This window comes from Hipposideros armiger, unplaced genomic scaffold, assembly GCF_001890085.2.
Source record: "Hipposideros armiger isolate ML-2016 unplaced genomic scaffold, ASM189008v1 scaffold_298, whole genome shotgun sequence".
NCBI classification, from domain to species: Eukaryota; Metazoa; Chordata; class Mammalia; order Chiroptera; family Hipposideridae; genus Hipposideros; species Hipposideros armiger.
In genome coordinates, this window is record NW_017731648.1 from 1,442,843 (window position 1) to 1,464,042 (window position 21,200).

General features: G+C 52.4%; 2 protein-coding genes across 5 annotated transcripts; one reads left to right on the forward strand and one right to left on the reverse strand.

The window, feature by feature from the left end:
• The first annotated feature begins 4,087 nt into the window (after positions 1–4,087).
• CNN1 (calponin 1) lies at positions 4,088–13,005 on the forward strand. Of its 2 annotated transcripts, none has more exons than XM_019659306.1 (7): positions 4,088–7,260; positions 9,234–9,355; positions 10,924–10,990; positions 11,081–11,218; positions 11,403–11,513; positions 12,012–12,158; positions 12,240–13,005. In XM_019659306.1, exons 1-7 carry the CDS (start codon positions 7,198–7,200, stop codon positions 12,483–12,485), a joined length of 894 nt encoding a protein of 297 aa, XP_019514851.1. In that variant the 5' UTR covers positions 4,088–7,197; the 3' UTR covers positions 12,486–13,005. The 2 variants fall into 2 exon arrangements, with proteins under 2 accessions (XP_019514851.1, XP_019514853.1); XM_019659308.1 differs by lacking the exon at positions 4,088–7,260 and adding an exon at positions 8,281–8,298.
• Positions 13,006–14,911: 1,906 nt separating this feature from the next.
• On the reverse strand, positions 14,912–21,134 carry ELOF1 (elongation factor 1). Of its 3 annotated transcripts, XM_019659311.1 has the most exons (5): positions 20,993–21,134; positions 20,251–20,354; positions 17,060–17,193; positions 16,884–16,954; positions 14,912–16,595 (listed from the first exon to the last, which is right to left on the reverse strand). In XM_019659311.1, the coding sequence occupies exons 3-5, from the start codon at positions 17,173–17,175 to the stop codon at positions 16,531–16,533; spliced, it is 252 nt and encodes an 83-aa protein (XP_019514856.1). In that variant the 5' UTR covers positions 17,176–17,193; positions 20,251–20,354; positions 20,993–21,134; the 3' UTR covers positions 14,912–16,530. The 3 variants fall into 3 exon arrangements, with proteins under 3 accessions (XP_019514856.1, XP_019514854.1, XP_019514855.1); XM_019659309.1 differs by lacking the exon at positions 20,251–20,354 and having other exon boundaries at positions 20,993–21,114; XM_019659310.1 differs by lacking the exons at positions 20,251–20,354; positions 20,993–21,134 and adding an exon at positions 17,399–17,448.
• Positions 21,135–21,200: the final 66 nt, after the last annotated feature.

A 21,200-nucleotide genomic window follows, 5' to 3' on the forward strand; every position in this document is an offset into this window, starting at 1 on the left:
AGACGAAAGACCCATGTTCTATTGAAATATTTTACAACTATTTGCAGCTTGAAAAATATTAAGTGCAACTCTAAATGATTTTGTCTCTCATCTTGTTAACCTTAATCTACTTTTGAACTTTGGACATATTACCTTTTGTTAACATTTTTCAGTCCTTTTTGCTTTTGTGTAGAGCTTGATTCTCTGTGTTCTGTGTATTAATTTAGTTATTTGGATTTATGTCTCGTCATTCTGCTGTCTCAAACAAAGCATCAAAATACATTCATTATACATATTTAAAAACAAATATGTGTTGTACGCTAGATCCAGAGGGAAATATAAAATTAATTTGAAAAAGGAAAAGAAATTTAAGTTCGCCAAATGCTTAGAATTCTTTTCCAGATTCATGAAGAACAAATGTAAAATGCTACATGTGATTAACAAAATGGTTATTATTAAATTAAGACTTTTTTAAAAAAAGAAATATAGCTTGAGCTGTGTGGCAATTACATGATATATATATATATATATATATGTAAAAATTCGTTGAGCTCTCCATTACTGTTTGTGCATTTTACTTTAAGTAATATCTCAATTTAAAAGTTTCAAAAAGTGATAATTGATTCATTGAGCTTTAATTTGTATACTTTTCTATATGCATTATATACTTTAAAAGTCCATTTAAACACTTCACACCCATTAGGATGGCTGTTATCAAAACAGAATCTAACAAGTGTTAGTGAGGGTGTGAAGAAAGTGGAACCCTTGTACACTGCTGGTGGGAATTTAAAATGGTTCAGCCACTATGGAAAACAGCATAGTGGTTCCTAAACAAATTAAAAATAGAGCTACCATATGATTCAGCAATTCTACTTCTGGGTATATACCCAGAAGAATGGAAATCAAGGACTCAAATAGTTACACACCATATTCATAGCAGCATGATTCACAATAATGAAAGCAACTCAAATGTCCATCGACAGCTGAACTGATAAAAATAATATGGTATGTACATATAACGTAATATTATTCAGCCTTAAAAAGGAAGGAAATTCTGTCCTTTTGTGAAATAAGCCAGTCACAAAACAACAAATACTGTGTGATTCCACTTATATAAGGTCCCTAGAGTAGTCAAATTATCATAGAAACAAAGTAGAATGATGAGTGCCAGGGGTTGGGAGAGGGGGAATGGGGAGTTAATGTTTAATGGGGACAGAGTTTCAGTCTTGGAGGGTGAAAAAAAATCCTGAAGATGGATGGTACTTAATACCACAAAATAGTACACTTAAAAATGGTAAAATTTATGTTACACATTATATCATAATTTTTAAAAAGTCTACTAAAAAAAGATAAGTGATAAAAAAAAATGAGGATTGGAGTGGTGAGGGGGCGCTCCTGGGCTCCCGGAGAAAGCTTCGGTTTTAGCCTGTTAACCTAAGTGGATTAGCACATAAAATGAGGGCTTGGCAGTAGTAGCAAAGGCTCCAGGCGAGGATAGTTATCCGCCCCCATAAAGAAAGCCGTTTGGGCAATATCTTTGCCTCCATGACGCAGGACACTGGCAAGGGGACGGGAAGATACACTCCGCCAGCTTAGGATGCCTCAGTGACTGTGCAGTAGCAGCACCTCTGCCCCATCAGATTCCTGTGATTGCCGATCTGAGAGGTGCTTCAGCCAATCAACTGTCGGTCCAGGAGGGCTTACGCACCCCGCCCCAGCACGTTGACAGCCACGTGGACAGCTGCTGGGAGCGCTACTGCCCTCTGTAAGGCGCGCCTAGCTAAAGCGCACGCGCAGTTAGTGTTGCTCAGCTGGGGCGTGGGTGAGGACACCCGTGGTTGGTGGTGGGGTCGTCATCTGGCAACCTGGCTTCAGATCTCCCAATGTCCATTCCCCTCTTGGGGCAGTTACAGCTCTTATTTTCTTATCTTCACAGAAGTCATTCAAACACCAGCCTTTACCTATTTTTGTATTTATTAACACAGATCACAACAGCATGTGTTAAGTTTGTAGATCCTTTAACATACAGCTCTCAAAACAACGCTAAAGAAAATAGCAGCTTCACAGTGGAGGGTCCTGGCAGAACCACTTTAACCAAGAGACCAAGGTTAACATCACCAGCGATGACACATAGTGACATCATACCTCCCCCTCAGAAGGGAACATCACCTCTGTGGTATCCTGGTATCCTTCCTAGCAATGCAAAAACCTTAGTCTAATCAAGACAAACCAAATTGAGAGACAGTCTACAAAGTTATAAACCAATACTTTTCAAAGAGTCAAGGTCATAAAAGACTAAGGGACTGCCACAGACTGGAGGAGTCTAATGAGACATGACAGCTAAATGTAATGAGGAATCTTGGATTGTGTCCTGGAACAGAAAAAGAATATGAATAGGAAAATGAGAACTCCAAGTCTGTAGTTTATTAATAGTATTGTACGAAGGTTAATTTCTTAGTTTTAATAAATGTACTATGGTTAGGTAAGATTAACAGCAGGGGCAGCTGAGTGAAGGATATATATGCTATTTTTGCAACATTTTTGTAAGTGTAAAATTATCTCAAAATGAAAAGTTAAAAATAAACCTATGAAGCAGTCACTATTAATATGCCCATTTTCCAGAGGAGGAAACTGAGGCACAGAGATGTTAAGACACCTGTACAAGGTCACACAGCTAGGAAGCACCAGGGTAGGTCTCAAACCCATGGAATATGGATCCGGATCCCCCACTTGTAACCACAGCACCACAGTGCCTTTATTTAAATGAAACAAAGTGCTGCATATTCTGCCTTCATATTTGTCTATCTCACTTGTTCCCTGTTGATGAGCTATATGGTGGCTTGTCATTAAAAGGCCACTGTAATAAATGTTCTTGCACGTATGTCATTCTTCACACCTACATTTGTACTTCTTAGGACTATTCTAAAAAAAAAAAAAGATTTGCTGGTTCAGAAAGTATATTAGATAAGACAGGGTTCTCCAGAGAAATGCAATATATATGATTGATTCATTGTAAGGAACTGAGGCACATGACTATGGAAGCTGAGAAATCCAAGATCTGAAGTAGGCAAGCTGGAGACCCAGGAGAGCCAATGGTGTAAGTTCCAGTCAGAATACTGGCAGGCTTGAGACCCAAGAAGCACTGATGTTTTAGTTCCAGTCTAAAGGCAGAAAAAGACCAATGTCTGAAGGCACTCAGGCAAGAACTGTCTCTTACTCAATGGAGTGGGTCAGCCTTTTTGTTCTATTCAGGCTTCCAACTTGAATTGGAAGAGGCCCACCCATACTGGGGAAGGCAATCTGCTTCACTCTGTTACCAATTCAGATGTTAATCTCATCTAAAAAACACTCTCACAGTCACATCCAGAAGAATGTTTGACCAAATATCTGGACACCCTGTAGCCCAATCAGGTTGACACATAAAATCGACCATCAGAAAAGGTAAGGACACTTGTTATTTTGAAAGCCATTGACAAATTGCCCACTCTCATCAACAGTGTTGCCACAGCCTTGGTCAAGTATTTTGATTTTTGCCAATCTGATCATCACCTGTCCACTTTTTTAAAAGTGCTCTCTTGTTCAACTAGATGTTTTTCCTACAAAACTTCTTGCAAAGCTCACGCTGGACAAGGGAGTGGGCAGCTGTAGAATGGCCTGGAATAACTGCAACCACAGACTGTGACCCAACCCCCTCTCCATCTTCTAATTGGTCTGGGGAGGGTTGGAATGCAAATGCAAAGATGACCCCCACCTCAACTGTCCTACACCCAGGAGATGCTGGGAAACTGTGCCTTTTGTGTGTGGTTAGTCACCAATATTTTAGACAGACATGGGTTTAATTCCTGGCTCACCCACTTTAATTCTATTTACACACTGAGCATTTTTTGAGCACCTGCTGTTAACAGGCACTGTACTGGGCACTTGGGATAGACCAGTGAACAAGCAAAGTCCTGCCCCCATGGAGTTTCTCCTCTTCTTATAGTATGAGATAAATAATAAGCAAATAGATGATAAGAAAAAGAAAGCAGGGAAAGGAGACAGTGCGGAGGTGCTTTTTAAAACCACTTTAAAATGAAAGTTCTTATGGAGGTAGACATTTTATGCCTGGTGCAAACACTTAAGTAAACAGCTCCTCTCCCTCACCCCCACCTTCTCACAGTCAATCTGGTAGTAGGGGATGCTATTATTTTACGGCAGGTGGTCAGAGAGAGCCTCTCTGAAGAGGTGACATTTGATCAGAGGAAGTGAGGAGAGGTCATGTAGGCATCTTAAGGAAATGTGTCCAGGTAGAAGGAACTGCCCTTGCAAAGGTCTTGTGGTAGGAGCTTGCTTACCAGTCAGGAAATACATGTGGAAGGATCTGGGAGCAGTGTGGCAGTGGGAGAGTGGCTTGGCCTCTTTGAATCTCGAGTTCCCTTACCTATAAAGTGGGCCTAAGAGTTTTCACCAAGAGGGTGGTGGTGAGGATTAAATGAGATTGTGCCTGGCACAGTGCCTGCCGTGGAGTGAGCCCTCCAGAAACAGAAGCCATTAGGAACAACAGCTGCTTCCTCTTTTCCGGAGGGGGCAGCTAGGTCAGCAGGGAGATGGCAGAGCCGGGCTGCTAAGGTAGGCAGGTGCAGGGGGAAGGGCTTGTGACTCTTTCCCAGAGACTCACAGGTACAGAGGTGTATGTGTGTGTTCTGACAGTCACGAAGGTTTTAGGGGAGTTTTAAGGTTGGGAAAAAGCAGGGCTTTTCTTTCATGACTAGCCTAGACCCTTTGGAAAACTTCTCTACAAGATGCCATCTTTTCATTTAGACGGGAAACCTAGGGGCTGGGGCCTGGGAAACGCCAGAGGGGAGCTGAGGGTACTGCACACCAAGCAGCCAGTGATAGTGAAGTCTCCGGGGGTGTGGGCCTCGGGATGGCATCAACCCCCTCTCTCTGTCTCTACTCTCATCCACCCGGCAGAGACACAGAGACAGAATCAATACAGACATCGAGAAAGAAAAACAGTGGTCCAGAGATGTGGGACAGAAACAGGGACACAGAAATGGAGATATACTAGAGGAGACATGGGGGCAGAGAGAGAGAGACACAGGCAGTGTTACAGGCAGATTCATGGAGCCAGACAAAGGGTGAGACAGCAAAAGATTAAGCGACGCAGAGGGACGGACATAGAGCAACCTAGAGACAGAGCATCAGATACAAAGACACAGACCCAGATTTGTTCAGACAGAACAGACCCAGAAAGGGCCGCCCTCTAGGGAGACCCCCAGTTTGTCCTATCGGGGGGTGCGCCAACTATTCCTCCACTCCGCCCCCGTCGTGCCTGGGCCGTGACTTCAGAGCCCGCGACTTCAGAGCCCGCGCGGATTCTATAAATGGCCAAGCGGCCGCAGACCGGGAGGCGGGGCCGAGTGAGTCAACGTGCGCGTCACCACCACCGGGTCCCCGCCAGGTCCCACCCCCCATCTTGGGCCGCCAGGGGGCGCGGGCCGCGAGCTCCTCAGGGGCGCGGGTCCTCACATGCGCAGTAGCGACCTGTGGCCCGCCGAGGACCGTTCAGCGAGGGCAGAATACCGGGATCGGCGCGTTCGAATCCTGGCTCTGACACCCTCATGCTGTGTGATCCCTGGCAGTCGGCTTCTCCTCTTTGTGCCTCATATCGACCCCACCTCATAAGGTTGCTGTGATGAATAAGTGAACAGATCCACTGCACTTAGTACATAGCAGGAGTTAATTGTTAGCTCATTTATGTATTTGAGTGTCCCTTCAACATATTACACGTCAGACTTTGTCCATGGTTGCCTTAGCCCAGTCGGTCTCAAATGGGGGTGATCTGCCCCCCGCCTCTGATCATTTGGCAACATCAGGAGACATTTCTGTTTGTCAAGACTAAAGGGGTACTACTGGCATATATTAGTAGGTAGAAACCCTGGGATGCTGCTTAAAATCCTACAATGCCCAGGACAGCGCCTCTACAACACAGAATTATTTAGCCCCGATGTCAACAGTGCTGAGGTTGAGAAACCTGTCTTTGCCTCTTAGCATTAGGGGCAGGGACCTGGGTTCAGATTCTGCTCTGCCACTGGCAAGCAGTGTGACACCGGGGCAGTGATTCCACACTCCCATGCCCGTTTTCCCATCTTTAGATTGTGTGTAATAATAGCGTCCACTTCTGAGGGTGTTGTGAAGATTGATTGATACGTGTACAGCGCTCTCGGAACAGGGCCTGATATAAGGGCTGCTGTGATATTAGCATATCACAGCGGTGCCCTTAGTACATGGCCAGCAAATTGCATGTCCTTAACATATTAGTGTATGGCAGTTGTTGACATGTCATCCAAGTGTCACCAATGTTCTTGACATATGTGGCATAATGGAGGCATGTCATCCACCCCAGTGATCCAGAGGTGAGATCTAGCCAGGGCCTGGAACCTGTTAACACAGTTAACACAAGGCTCAGGCAACCCTTGGGTAGTTGGAGAGGTGAGATCCAGGATCTCTGCTCCCCCAAGATCTTATGAGGGGCTGGAGGGGACAGAAATGGGAACCAGATTCTCAGCAGAAATACTGCTATTCCCTGAGTCTTACCCTGGGCCCGGCACTGGGAAGGCAATTCGGAAGCCTTTTTTCTTCTGATCCTCACAACGCCCTCATGAAGCAGGAACTATCATTAGCCCATTTTACAGATGTGGCTGGCAACAGAGGCTCAGAGAGAAGGGCCTTACCTGCAGTTATGGTCTGTTATGTCTGGAGTTAAACCTAAGGTGGTGCTTGCTATGTTACCACGTGTGGCTCTCCTGCCTCAGGTTGGAAAGAGACATGGAGAGATGGCATCAGAGACACAGATAGCCTCAGAGACAGACACAAAGAGACTAGGAGACCCAGCCAGGGCTCAATGAACAGTGGGGGGTGGGGAGGAGTGAGGATAGGTTGGTCTCTGTCTGGCTAAGCACCCCCTCAAAGAATAACCCAGGCTGCCCCTCTAGGTGGAAACAATGACACAATCAGCTCCCAATACCAAGGCCCTGACATCACAAGGGGGCGGGTGGCCGAGGTGGGGGTGTCCCGCCCCTTGGCAGGCCCCTGTAGCCAATGGGATGGCCTTGGAAGAGGCCCGGGCCGCCTCCAGAGCTTCAAAAACGTGTGAGGAGGTAAGAGGGTAGAGAGAGCCTCGGCTGCCGCCACGGTCTTCAGCGCCACCGTCACCACTGCCCACCGCCGGCCAGCATGTCCTCTGCTCACTTCAACCGAGGCCCCGCCTACGGGCTGTCAGCCGAGGTCAAGAACAAGGTAGGTTTGGAAAGCCTCCCCTGGCCTGGCCCACATGCCCTGCCAGGCCAGAGGCCCCACTCTTGGGGTTCCCTGGACCCCCTCCTACCTAGTCCATGTGACATGGAACTTAAGAGGAAAGAGGGACAAGTATGCCATAGGGGCTGCCTTCCTGTCCCTCCTGAGCATCCCAGAGCCCTCAGCTTTGGTTGGGGGGTGCAGCGGGGGACACACAGGCAGCCACCGGTAAACAGAGGGAGTTGTTCCATTGCGAAGACCCCATTTGATCAAAATCCCCTGTTAACCCTTTGTTTTCATGGCAGCCTGGGGGAGGACTTGTTGACTTTCCCTACTCCCTCAGCCTGACAAAGAAGTTGGGGAGCACTTGAGAACTGGGGTTCCCGGGAGGTGAGGCCCAGAAAGTGTGGGAGATTTTGAAAGAAGGAGGAGACAGCTGAAGAGGGCAGAGAGTGGGCATTAGAAACATGGCAGGGGTCTCCTAATTTTGGAATTAAGAAGATACTGAGATACCACCTCCATGCTATGGATGGGTAGACAGAGGTTCAGAGAGGGGAGGCAAGTAGCTAGGCTCCTACAAAAGGGAGGTGCAGAGCTGGGACTCTGGACTCCCCTCCTTTACACCAGAATGGGGTCAGCTTCTCTAGGGCAGCAAATTTGAGGTCCCCAACCCACTGGAATGCTCCCTTGAGGCTCGCCAGGAGAGGGATCCCAGCCCCATTTGACAGAAGGGAACACCGAGGCAGAGAGTAGCTTTTGCCAGGGTTCCACGGAGAGGAAGTGGGGAGCTGGAATTGGAACCTGGGTTGGGAATCCTCATGGCTGGAGGAGGGAGCAGGTGGGGGGCGGGTGCTCGGGCTGGAGACACATCCCAGCACTAACCCTGCCCCCCCTTCCAGAGCCGGCCCCAGAGCTCAGCAGAGCCGCCAAGCCATATAAGGCGGCCTTGGGGAGCCCGGCCCGCGGGGCCGTGCTATATAAGGGCCGGTTTGCTTTATAAAGCCGGGCTGGTGGGGAGGCGGACGGCAGGGCCCGGACCAGGTGAGGGGGCCGCCCCCTCTCAACTCCCCCTCCCCCAGGAGAAGGGGGAGCCTTGTCCTCCAGCGGCTGGGAGCCTGCCTGTCTGGGCTGGGGGCGGAGGGTTCTAGAGAAACAGAGATTCTGAGAGCCTGAGACAGGAGAGAGACAGATGTGGGAGGGCGAGTCAGGAGGGAGATAAGGCTGAGATGGGGATAAAGGGGCAGAGGGGGGAGACAGTGAGCCCCACCCCCATCAGAGGCAGGAAAACTGGAGTCCAAGCCGGAGAGTGACCCCAGAGATGGACGAACCATGAGCCCCACCCCCAGCCAGACACGGAGAGATGATGGGGACTGGGGACGGGAAGACAAGGCCTAGGAAAGACAGGCATAACGTGAAGAGCGAGAGACAGAGGACATGGGGAATGGGGAGCGAGACAAGAGAAATGGACACAGTCAGTGCACAGGGCAGGAGTAAGACAAAGACAAGCCTGGACCCCCAGCCAGAGCTGGAGCCCGAGATGAGGACCTGGAGCAGTCCCCTGCGAGGCAGCATTCAGGGACAACCCCTTAGGTCTCCTCCCCCACTGCCTGAGGCACCCAGTCTTCCAGCAGGGGGGTAGAGAGGGGCAGGGCCAGAGGAAGCAAAGCCCCAAGTTTGGCCTGGAGGGGGAACCAGGAGGCCAGGCGTCACCCCCCAGCTCAGAGTATCCCCCTCTCCACCCACCCTTGTCTAAATTCTCTTGTGCCAAACCTCAGAATGCCCGGAATGGCCCCCTGGGCAGGTGCCACCTCAGTCCTGGCCCTGAGCCCCCTAAGCCTACCCCACCCCCCCACTCCCATGGACACTGTGGCAGAATTGCCTTAGTTGGGAAGGGACAAAGAAGGAGATCAGGCTTAGGGAGCGAAGCCTCTCCCCACCTGCATTTTCACCATCATGTCTGTGCCCCCCACCCCCAGCTGGCTCAGAAGTACGACCTCCAGCGGGAGCAGGAGCTTCGAGAGTGGATCGAGGGGGTGACAGGACGTCGCATAGGCAACAACTTCATGGATGGCCTTAAAGATGGCATCATTCTTTGCGAGTGAGTGGGACACTGGTGGCCTAGACTCTGCCTAGGGCTGCTCCCCAGCTGGGTACTCATCTCTCTCCCTCAGTCCCTCCTGGGTTGGGCACTTTATATCTCAAACCTTGAAACAGTCCTCTGAGGTGGCAAACAATCATTGTGCCCATTGAACAGGAAAGAAAACTGAGGCTCAGTTAGGTAAGACACATCATTCAAAGTCCCACGCTTTTCCAATGGAAATGGCTGCACATTCTAGCCTCTTAACCACCATGCATACAGGCCACACAGGCCCATTTAAGGCCTCTAGTGTCCCAAGAAAGAGTGGTCACAACTAAAAGACAATGGGCAACAACGACTATCCATCACTGACTTGGTGACACAAGGGATGTGCCACAGCAATTTAAGAACTTAAATCACTGAGGACGATGCAAACCCTCACAGCTCCCATGCCCCAATTCCAGATACAACCACAACCCTAATGCTGGGCGGCCTGAGCCCAGCAGAGGTCCTGTCTGCATCTCTGAGTCTGACCCAGGGCAGGGTGACCATGAGAGCCAGACTGTGCCCTTGGTAACGTTCCTGAAGGTGCAGCCTAGGTACTGGGAAAAGGGAGGGGAGGACAGGAGAGTATCTTTTTCTACCATATCCACAGGGGACAAGGAAGAGGGGGACAGCCTGGTGTCCCAGCTCAGACAGGGCTTAGGGAGCAGAGTGCAGAGCCACCCACGCTGTCCGTCTTTCTTGCACTAAGCATTTACGGAGCTTCTCCTGTGTGCCAGGTCTAGACACTGCAGATATTGAACCAAACAGCCTGGGAGCTCACATGGCGCTTTAGACCTAGAGAGGGAGATGGATCGAACAATCAGTGAAATAGTCACATTCTTGCCTGTGGTGGCAAGTGCCGTGGAGAAGGGTCAGTGGGGCAGGGTGGGGGCCAGGTGGAGTGAACGGTTGCTGCTTTGTATAGAACGATCTGGGAGATCTTTCTGAAGATGTAACGTTTGAGCAGAACCTTGGTCGAAGTGAGGGAGGGAGCAGGGTGAACATTGGAGGCAAGAACGAGCCAAGCAGAGGGGACAGCCAGTGCAAAGGCCCTGAGGTGGGCACGTGCCTTGTGTTCCAGGAACAGTGAGGAGTGGCCGGCACAGAGTGATCTGGGAAGTGGAAGGAATTAGCTGGGGGCCGATGACGTGGGGCCTTTTAGTCATGATAAGGAGTTAGGAAACCAAGGGAGCATTCTGAAGTGGGGAGTAACTGGAATTGTTTTGAAAAGGCCATTCTAGCTGCAAGATGAAGAGTCAGTAGGAGACGAGGTGGAAGCTGGGAGCCCACGGGGAGGCCATTGCAAGAGCCCAGGAGAGAGACACTGGGGGCTCAGAGCAGTGTGGTGGGAAGCTGTGGGCTTCTGGATGTCTTCAGAAGGAAGAGCAAGAGGCCTTGCTGAGGCACTGGATGTGGGGGTGAGAGAAGGCAGATGAGTGTCAAGGACAAGTCTGAGGGCTTTGCCTGTGCCCCTGGAAGTGTGGGTTTCCTAAGCCGTGGAGGAGGGAGGGAGTTCTGTCAATTCTCGCTCCAACTTCTCGCAGGTTCATCAATAAGCTCCAGCCAGGCTCCGTGAAGAAGATCAATGAGTCGACCCAAAATTGGCACCAGGTGAGCTCAAACTTTTTTTTAACTCTTTCAACCCCTGGCCACGGCCCCTCAGACCTTCCCTCAACCGCCCCTTATCACTGACTCCTCCAGCTGGAGAATATAGGCAACTTCATCAAGGCCATCACCAAGTATGGGGTGAAGCCCCATGACATCTTTGAGGCCAATGACCTGTTCGAGAACACCAACCACACCCAGGTGCAGTCCACCCTCCTGGCCCTGGCCAGCATGGTGAGTACGGATCAGGATGGGCACGGGGCAGGGGGGCTGTGGGCAGTCTGCGTTAGGATTTGAGTGAGGCCGTTCCTGTCCTTGAGCCCAGGGTGGGTGGGAGCTGGAGAGCAGGTCCTGGGAGGGAATAGTGCGGCCCAGGGGCTCCCTGTCAATCCCTGCCACCCACCTCACCCACCCCCAGGCCAAGACGAAAGGGAACAAGGTGAACGTGGGGGTGAAGTACGCAGAGAAGCAGGAACGGAAATTTGAGCCTGAAAAGCTACGAGAAGGGCGGAACATCATTGGGCTGCAGGTACTGTCCCTTTCTCACCTGCGTCTTCTGCTGCTGAGCCAAGGTGGGAGATCAAGCAGGCCAGGGAGGTGCCCTGGTCCCTGTAGGCTTTGGGGGACAGTATTATTTGGACTGAACTAATCTACATGCCAGGTACTGTGCTCTAATTCCATGCCCTAACTCACTCCTCCAAGAGCACTAGAGGGTGGGTACTGTTACCATCTTACCCTTTATACAGATGAGGAAACTGAGGCCTGGAGAAGCTAGCTCACTTGTCAGGATCATCCAGGTGATGAGAGGCCAGGCTGGGACTTGAACCCTGGAGGTCAGGCCCCCAGTGCTCTGAGCCACTTCCTGGGCTGTGATGCACCCTCTCTGGGCCTCAGTTTCTAGTCTGTAGCCCGAGGGTGGAAACAGTGCCTTGTTAGAGGGCTGTGTGTGTCCACTGACATCGGTACGTCTCATGGTGCGTGGTGAGGCTCTGTAACCCTTGAAGTGACTCTCCTTCTGGCTCTGTAGATGGGCACCAACAAGTTTGCCAGCCAGCAGGGCATGACGGCCTACGGCACCCGGCGCCACCTCTATGACCCCAAGCTGGGCACAGACCAGCCCCTGGACCAGGCCACCATCAGCCTGCAGATGGGCACCAATAAGGGAGCCAGCCAGGTGTGTGGGGGGCCAGGGGGCGGGCTGGCGGGGCCCTTGCCCCTTGCTGTGCCCACAGCCTAAACATGCTGCCTTCTGCAGGCTGGCATGACGGCACCCGGGACCAAGCGGCAGATCTTCGAGCCAGGGCTGGGCATGGAGCACTGTGACACACTCAACATCAGCCTGCAGATGGGCAGCAACAAGGGGGCCTCGCAGCGGGGCATGACGGTGTATGGGCTGCCACGCCAAGTCTACGACCCCAAGTACTGCCTGACGCCGGAGTACCAGGAGCTGGGCGAGCCCGCCCACAACCACCACCCACACAACTACTACAACTCTGCCTAGGGCCCTGGGCCCTCTGCCTTCCCCCCCGGGAGGCCGGCTGCTGCTCTCAGCAGGGCCCAGCCCGGCCCTGCTGACCCCTGCCCCCTGCATGGCGCCCTCCAGCCCCCTGGCACCTGCCTACAGGGTTAGCATTTGGGGGTAGCAAACTGGGAGTCTGGTGGGGGGGGGAAGGGGACCCTTCTCCCTGGAGCACTGCAGGGTCCAACATCGATCAAGCTGGGTGTTCCCAACAGCACCCAAAGGACGCACTGAGCAAAGCTACCCCAGCTGTCCCCCAACTCCCTCACAGGTGGGTTCCCCCAGGGCAAGAAGCCCCCCCAAGCAAAGCCCCCAGAGCCCAGGCTCTGCCCGCCCCCACCCCATTCCCGCAGTGGGAGCCAACTGCATGCCCAGAGACCCAGCGGACACACGCGGTTTGGTTTGCAGCGACTGGCATATGTGGATGTGACAGCGGCGTTTGTAACGTGAGCACTTTCTTTTTCTATTTCACTGGAGCACAATAAATGGCTGTAAAATCTGAGGACTCAAGCTGCTTTGTCCTGGAGCCTGTGTGGCTTTTGCACATGTGCAGACAGCCTTGCTCAGATATGCTCCATTGCCCGCACACACATCTGCTCAGGCACGCATACTCACACGCAACCTCAGATACACAAGCGGAACTCACAGCCACTTAGCTGGACCCAGGACAGGCACGCACTCACACAAAATCCACACACACACACCACTTGGTATGGTGTGTGTGCACACTCTCTGCAGCCTTAGGCACACAGAACTCACACACATGCAGCACACATTCCCACATAAAAAGACACACAATGCACACCCTCACATACGTACACAATACTCACACACATGCTCAAGCCCATGTATCTTCCCTGGGGGCCTATGGACTGCAGTGAGAAAGAACCCAAGTTCTGCGACAGGCTAGATGGGATCGGGTGACCTTGGATGAGTCACTTCCCCTCTCTAGGCCTGTCTGTCCGTCTGGAAAGTGAGGACAGCAAGCAGAGGGTCATGGGGAAGCTTAAATGACACCTTCAGATGGGATGACATTTGGTACTGACCAATGAAAATGGACAAGGCAGGTCCTGGAGGTCCCTGTGGTCAGGAGGAGTCCTTTAGTCCTGGAGTGGATTGTGAGGATGGGAGACAGGGCAGTTGGGGAGGATGGACACTTCAGAGACCCAGGGCAACGGCCCTTTACTGACTGGCACAGAGCATGCACCCAGCTCATTCTGCCCTCTTAGGGTTCATCCAGGTCTCACCTGCTAACCCAGGACCCTAGAAGTCTGTGAACAGGGCCCCAACCCTCAGAGGGGACCCTGTTCTGTAATGTGGGCCCCAGCCATCGTTCTTGCAAGCCATCAAACTGTCAGGGTTCCAAAGAGAGGATGCAGCCATGGAGGGGTCACAGAGCAGCCTTCTCCCCTTCCCTCCCCAGGGCAGGGGATGATGCTGGAATGTGGGGACCTACAGAGACAGACACCAGAAGACCCGCGTGCACAGATGCACACGGTCTCTGGGGCCTTATAAACCAGATTCCAGGCGCTCTCGGCCTGGCTACTGTGAGTCCTGCTCTCCCATGGCCAGCGTGGGAAGCCATACTGAGGAGGAGCCACGAGCCCTGTCTCCTCGGGAAAACAGCACCATATTAGCGCTTGGCCTGTGAGACCGGAGTGGGCGGGCTCTGGACGCCAGAGGAATGGGCCCCCTTTCCCTGGACCCTAGAGGCAACCCTCCCTACCATCCAGGCTGCTCTGCCCATGTCTGCTGGCTCCTGCCTGGGCCAGGGTACCTTACCTGGGGCCTTGGAGGGGAGGTGGGAGCAGCAGGAAGGGACGTGACAGGACAGGGTGGACCTCCAGAGGTACATGCCAGACCCAGAGGCTGGGGCTGGTGGTCAGGGCTTCCAGCCATCTCAGCATCTTCCTTAGCTGTTCACATCCCTCTCTACTTGGGGTAGGTTCCAGAGTTGCTCAAATCATGCCAGGCAACGTGCTAGGCGTCTCCACCCTCAGCACGGCCTCGGGAGGAAGGTTCCACCATCCTTCCCACTGTACCAGTGAGAAATCCAAAGAGGAGGAGCTGGGTCTGCCCCACGCTGCTGAGCATCAGGACCTCCATACCCATGAGACCACCTGAGGGCACCATGAGTTCCCAGCGCTCACCATCAGCCATATTCAGATGTGCGCTTTTTCCAACACTGCCAAGCAATGAATTCAATTTTGACACCGGCCACCTGGAGATAGTGTCAGATCCCCCAGGATAAAGGGTCGGTCCTATAGATGGCCTCTCCCCCACTGCAGCTGCCAATTACAAGTCCAGGTTGTCACCTGTACTTCGCACCAACTGGCTAGCAATCAAGGTTTCCCATCACCCCCTCCTCGGGTTTAATTTACTAGTGGCTCACAGAACTCAGAGAAGCATTTCACTTATTAGATTACTGGTTTATTATAAGAGGATATAACTCAGAACAGCCAGGTGGAAGCAATGCATGAGGCAAGGCACGGGGAAAGGGGCACAGAGCTTCTATGCCCTCTCCTAGCACCTCCACATGTTCGCCAACCCAGCTCATCAAATCTTGTTCAAGTTTTTAAGAGAACTTAATCTGCAGCTGCCCACTTCCTCTTCCCAGTGGTGGATAGGTGAGGCTGCCAGTTCCCATTCAATAATCACTCGGTCTTTCTGATGACCAGCCCCATCCTGGGTGATTGCTCAGGAGATTTCAAGGGTTTTAAGAGCTCTGTGCCTTGAACCAGGGACAAAGACCAATATTTATTGTAACACACACCTGCATCTAGCACCACCTCCAGCCTTCAAGACTTTTCACCACCCTTGGACAAAAGTGCCTTTTGTGGACTCTTCCTCTTCCGAGCTCCCCATCTCCTACAGCCCCCAGGAAGCCACGAGCTGTTTCCTTAGCCTGAACCCTGGGCTGTGCAGCCAGGTCTCCCAGGTTCAAGGACGAGCTGTGCCACCTTCTGGCTGTGGGGTCTTGGGCCAGTGACCTCCCATCTCTGGCCTGTTTCCTCATCTGTGAGCCTGAGGCACCTGCCTCACAGGGTGGCTGCTGGGACTCAGGGTAAGGCAGGCAAGCCTGAGAGCAGCAGCGTCTGGCACAGGGTGGCCCTTGAGCATCACTCCCTCAGGAAAGGCTAGGCCTGCCCTGACCCCCCGTTCCCCACTACAGGCTCTGTTGGCCCTGTTTCTCATTGGGACTAAGGACTTGCCCAGATGTCTGCAGGTCCGTCGATGTCCCGTGTGCCCAGCACTGCCCTGGTTTCACCTTGAATGCTTGTAGAGTGGACAAATGTTGGACAGTTTGAAGGACTGACCAAACCCCACTTCCAATGGCCTGCCAAGTTAGTCTCTCCCTCCCTGCTTGTTGAGCTCCTGGGGCTGACCAGAACCCAGGAAATCAGAGAGCAAGGAGTTTGCATCGGCTGCTTTATTTCAGGGTTAGTGACCAATAGTTTTCCCAGACCCGGCCTCTCCATCCTCTATAAAAGCAACTAAACACGAATCAGGGTTGCCCTACCAGGGCCCAGCCGAGGGGCTTGTGGCTTTGAATCCCAGGCCACAGGCCTTGGAAGGCAGGGAAGGAGGGCGGGCAATCCAGTTCAAATGGGTGAGTGCTGGGGAGGTGGGTGAGGAGGCTGGAGTCTCGAGGCTGTCTCTGCAGGGCTTGACCTCACTCAGGCTGTCAGGACATCGGCCCCAGGGGGAGCCAGGGCCTCAGAGCCAGGGGAGTCAGGGGCCAGAGGAGGAAGCAAATCAAAGGCTTTCGTAGCCAAAGGAGGCAGTTCAGGCTCCCAGGGCCTACCAACTCAACTCCCTCCCCTGTCCATGTGCATAACCCACGGCCACACTTGCAGCCACACAGTCACGCCCACAACACTCACCCACACCCACTATACACACACACACACACACAGAGCTGTGAGGGCCCTGGACCCACCCTAGACCCCAGGAATGTCTCTGGATTGGTACCCAGTGGGTGGGGCCACAGCTGTGGGGCTGCCAAGGGGGTGGGTCCTCTGTGTTGCTACTGATTGGCTGCCTCACAGGCATCTATCCAATCGCTATAGACATCCACTGGTTCTGAGAGATCTGAGCCACTGAGGTCAAGGGCAACTACTAGCATTGGACCCCTTCCACTATACACCTCATGCTGACACTGCTCATGCTGGTGTCAGCCAGACCCCAGCCCTTCACACTGTCCCCCCACCTAAGTCAGTGGGTGGCACCCATTTTCCTGCAGCCCTGCACCAGGGCACAAAGCACGTCCAGAGTTGCAGGGGCTGGATTTGAGGTCCTTTGCCTTTTGCCAGGTGTCCTTGAGCAGCCCCGACCACCCCACCCCTACCGCCTGAAAAAAGCCCAGTTTTTGAAGGATACATGTGATGGGCGTCTGGAATTCCTCTAGGCACACAGTACAAGAAATGACTCCGGTGTTACGGGCACGGTCCCTGTAACAGGAGATGGAGGAACTGGTGAGTGAAGAGGACTGTGTCTAGGGGGGAGCCACTTCCCCGACTGAGGTGGGGTAAGGGAGGTCCCCATCCCCCACTCACATTTTCACATCACAAGACTTCTCATGGTTGCAGAAGGGACAGGTGAACTGGGTCTCTAGGGTGCCTGTCATCTTCTTCTTCGGGGGTGGCTTCCGTTTTGACTTTCTGCGCCCCATGTCTGCAAGAGGGCAAACCTATGGGGGGAGGGGACAGAAGTCAGCGACTCATGGGACCCACGAGTCCCTCCAGATGCTCGTGGAAGCAGGCTGGGAAGAAAGCCTGGCTGGCCCATGGTGCAGGGAGGACTTGCACAATGGCACCCACTGGGAGCAGTGGACAATCCCAGTGCACTATGGGTGGAGGAGGTGGGAGCAGGCTAACCCCGGGCCCCCCACTTACTGCGTGGCCGGAGTAGGTTACTTAATCTCTCTGTGCCTCAGTTTCTTTATCTATAAAATAGAGATGAGGTTGCTACCTCAGAGAGGCCTACATTAAGTGCTTGCACAGTGTCTGACTCATCCATTGTCCGCCACACCTACACAGGAAGCCACTGCTCCTGGTGAGGATGACACGAGGGACTCTGACAGGCCAGCTGCTCGGGGATTGGCAGAGTCTAAGTGCTCAGGAGCTGGTGATTTTAGGAGCAGCTGCTCCTCTTTTCAAGGGACAGTCAAGTGACACCCAGGAGGAATGACACTCAAGGGATTTCACAGAGCCTCTGGATGGGCCCCTGAGCAACCTCTCCATGGTCAGGGGCTGCGGGGCAGAGAAGTGGGGACAAACATTTCAAGCAGAAAAGCACAACATGCAAGGCTGAGGGGCAGGTATCTGAGGGCCCAAACAGCATTTGGGGACCACAGGTTGGGGAGGGGGCATAGGCTGAAGAGGGAGCAGACATGAGGGTTTCAAATGTTTAGATGGATCCTGGAGGCCATGGGGAGAGAAATAACAAAATCATTTTTTGCTTTTAAGGGACTGAAGTGCGTGAGCCAGAAGTCTAGATGAAGATGAAGTCAGAACCAGGACAGAGCTGTCTGGGGTGGAGAGACAGCAATGGGCAAGACTGAAGAGACAAGTTAGCAGAGTGAGAGAGTATGGCGTGAGAAGAATCCAGAATGTCTCCCAAGGTTGTGGTGGGGGACAGAGTTGGTGAGTAGTGGGAAGAGGTGGCATCACTCTCTGATGGCTAACCTATGGGAAAAACAGGGTATTGGGGTAAATGATGGGGTCAGGTACCAGAGGGATGTCTAGGGACAGATGTCTCAGAGGCAGCAGCTACCACTGAGCACATCTCTATGCCAGGCACTAGGCTCCAAGCTCTGCGTTCACCTCCCTGAACCTTCCAAGAAGCTCCACTCCCCAATCTCTCTCTCTCCACTGCTTGTTCTAGCATCATTCTTCCATGACAGGGGAGGTCAGCAGCCTGCCAGAAGAAAGACCGGAGTTTCACGCACATTTAGCAATCGTTTTTTATGTAACATCCGCATTCTTTTTTCGTTGTTGTTTTTTGGGTTTTTCTTGTTTGTTTTTAGCTGAGCCATCCTGCCATCTGTTGGCAGCTCAGCTCAGGCCGTGAATCGAACTGGTGACCCTGTTGCTCAGAGCTCACACTCTTGAGTGAGCTCTTAACCAACTGAGCCAGTCGGCCAGCCCTTAACATCCTCATTCTTAACTGAGGGTGCTTCCAAGTCACTGACTAAACAGAAGCAACTGATAGAGAACATCCATAAGCCCCCAGGACCACCCGTTTGGCCTTTCCTCCTTTGCCTTGGAAGAATGTCTATGCTCCCCACAGAAACAACTTGTTACCTTGTGCTCTGGATCCCAACATCACATTTTCTCTCTCTACTGGATCATTAACAAACACATTCGTTACTACCTCTCCCATCATTCAAACAAATAAACACTCATTCTCTGCAGGCTTTTCTAGTGGAGTTGTCTACTTGTGCCATCTGCATTACCTCCCATTCTCCCTCCACCACCCACCCTATGCTGCTCACCCTAAGAGGCAGTCTCCCCTCCTCAGGGCACTGGACACACTAGTTCCCTTCTCCTGCCCTTCTTACGGGCCTCTCAGGACTCTGCACTCTCATGCCCGTACCTCACTGGCAGCTCCTTTCACTCTCTGCTGCTGCTGCTCCTCCTACACCCACAACTGCTCTAATGATATGAGTCCACAAGCTTAATCTTGGGCCCTTCCCCTCTCTGTATACATTCACCTCCATGGAGATCTCACCCAGCCTCAGGGTTTCAAATGCCTCCTCTACACTGATGCCACCTGACTCTCTGGCCTTGATGTTGTCTCTGAACTGCAGTCTCGCCTATCTACCTGCCTTGGCCACACCTCCACCTGATGCTCACAAACGTTTAAATGTAACCTGTTCAAAACCAAGCTCCTGACATCTCAACCTGCTCTCTCGCAGTCCTCCCCACCTCACCAGAGAGTAAATCCATCTTCCTAAAAACCTTGGACTCATCCTTGATTCCTTTCTCTCTCTGGTCAGACACCCCTATCTGACCCTCATCCTGCTGCTCTACCCCTAAAACACTTTCAGAATCTGACCACTTCTCACCACCTCCAGGGCCAGTGCCCCGGTCTGAGTCTGGAGGCCCAGTCATCTCTGGCCAGGGTTACCACAACAGCCTCCTCGTTGGTCTCCCTGCATCTCCAATGTCCCCCTCCCCCAACCCCCACACACTCCAAATGTAAATTCCACGAGGGGCAGGAATTTTTGTCTTTTCTTTGTATCCTCCGAGCCTAGAACTGCTCATGGTACAGAACTGGCACTCAGGAAATATTTACTGAGTTAATGAATGAATAAATGAATGCCAGGCCCTACACTAAACTACAGTAATGCTGCAATCGAGGTAAGCAAGGTATCTGCCTTTGTGAAACATATTCTGGCGGATGAAGACAAACCCTTAATAAGTTAACTAATAAGCAAAATCATTCCAAATATTGGTTAGTCCTATGAGGTTAATACCAGGGCCAGGTAAACACTGCCAGAATGGGGTACGTCAGATAAGGGTGGAGCGGGAGGGATCCTCTGGGTAAGTCATTTAAGCTGAGGCCTGAATGATGAAAGAAGGCACCATGCATGGTAGTCCAAGCAGAGGGAACAGCACCTGCAAAGGCTCTGAGGCAGAAAAAGCTTTTCTTAAGAAAGAGAAAGAAGACTGGTACAGATGAAGCTCAGTGAACAATATGAGATGCGTCAGAAGATAGAAGCAGCAGTTAGACCCCACAAGACCTTGTAGGCTTTATTAAGATGTATAGTCGGTTCTGTAGTCCATGCTCTCGCCTGCCAGGGCACTGTTTTGTTTTTTTTTCCCGAAGTCCAGCCCTGGGTACCACCTGCAACATAATCATCTGAGCGTGCTCATTAAACGCTGATTTCTGAACCTCACCCCAGATCTCCCCGCAATGGAACATCAGTTCTGGAGGGGCGGGGCATGATTTGCCCACTGTTGAAGCCCCAGCACACACAGTGCCTGGTATGCATTACGCGCTCAATAACTATTTGTTGGAAGAATACATGAGTCTCCTGAATCAGAAGCTACAGATGAGCCCCAGAATCTCATTTTACCCGGTGACTACAGCACCCCCACCCCCACCCCAGGAAAGAGGGCTGGTCTGCATATAAAGCCCCAGGGGCCCCGGCCTGTCTTTCAGTGGCGACTTAAGTCCAAGAGCGCCGAGGTTGGGATGGAAGTGGGGTCGGCCCCTGATTCTATCGTAACTCAAGAGGTAGTGGGTGGGAGGTCCCTCCAGGCTCACCAAGGCTTTGGCGTCGCCTCACGCCCGTAGGAGCCAGGCGAACCAGCAGCCGCACTTAGCTGGCTGGGACCTGGGGGATTCAAGCTTCTCGACTGGCCACCCCCCCAAGCCCGAGGTCCTCGGCGTCTCCTCCAAAACCCCGTGAGCGCCCCCCGAGTCGAAGATCGCCCAGCCCCACCCGGTTCCATCTCCCACCCGCGTGGACAGCTACCTACCTACACTCGCCTTCTCTCGTTGGGACAGCTTCGTTCACCCGAGAGACAGTAACTTCCGGCTCTTAGCGGAAACGGAACCACCTCTCCTCCCACACGTCCCGCCCACCTGCGGCCGGGACCACCCAGCGAGCAGTCACTCCGCCTGCAGCCTAGGCGCATGCGTACTCGCATTCCCGAAGGGAGTGGTGTGTGTGTGGTGTGCCCGGCG

Bases quoted from the DNA above. Each gene is read 5' to 3' on its own strand.
- ELOF1 (XM_019659311.1), bottom strand. From the start codon at position 17,175: ATGGGGCGCAGAAAGTCAAAACGGAAGCCACCCCCGAAGAAGAAGATG. The intron at 16,955-17,059 runs GTGAGTGGGGGA...CTCCTGTTACAG, and splicing joins AAGTCTTGTGATGTGAAAAT to GGACCGTGCCCGTAACACCG. The intron at 16,596-16,883 runs GTATCCTTCAAA...TCAGTGGCTCAG, and splicing joins ATTCCAGACGCCCATCACAT to ATCTCTCAGAACCAGTGGAT.
- CNN1 (XM_019659306.1), top strand. From the start codon at position 7,198: ATGTCCTCTGCTCACTTCAACCGAGGCCCCGCCTACGGGCTGTCAGCC. The intron at 7,261-9,233 runs GTAGGTTTGGAA...CCCCACCCCCAG, and splicing joins CAGCCGAGGTCAAGAACAAG to CTGGCTCAGAAGTACGACCT. The intron at 11,219-11,402 runs GTGAGTACGGAT...ACCCACCCCCAG, and splicing joins TCCTGGCCCTGGCCAGCATG to GCCAAGACGAAAGGGAACAA.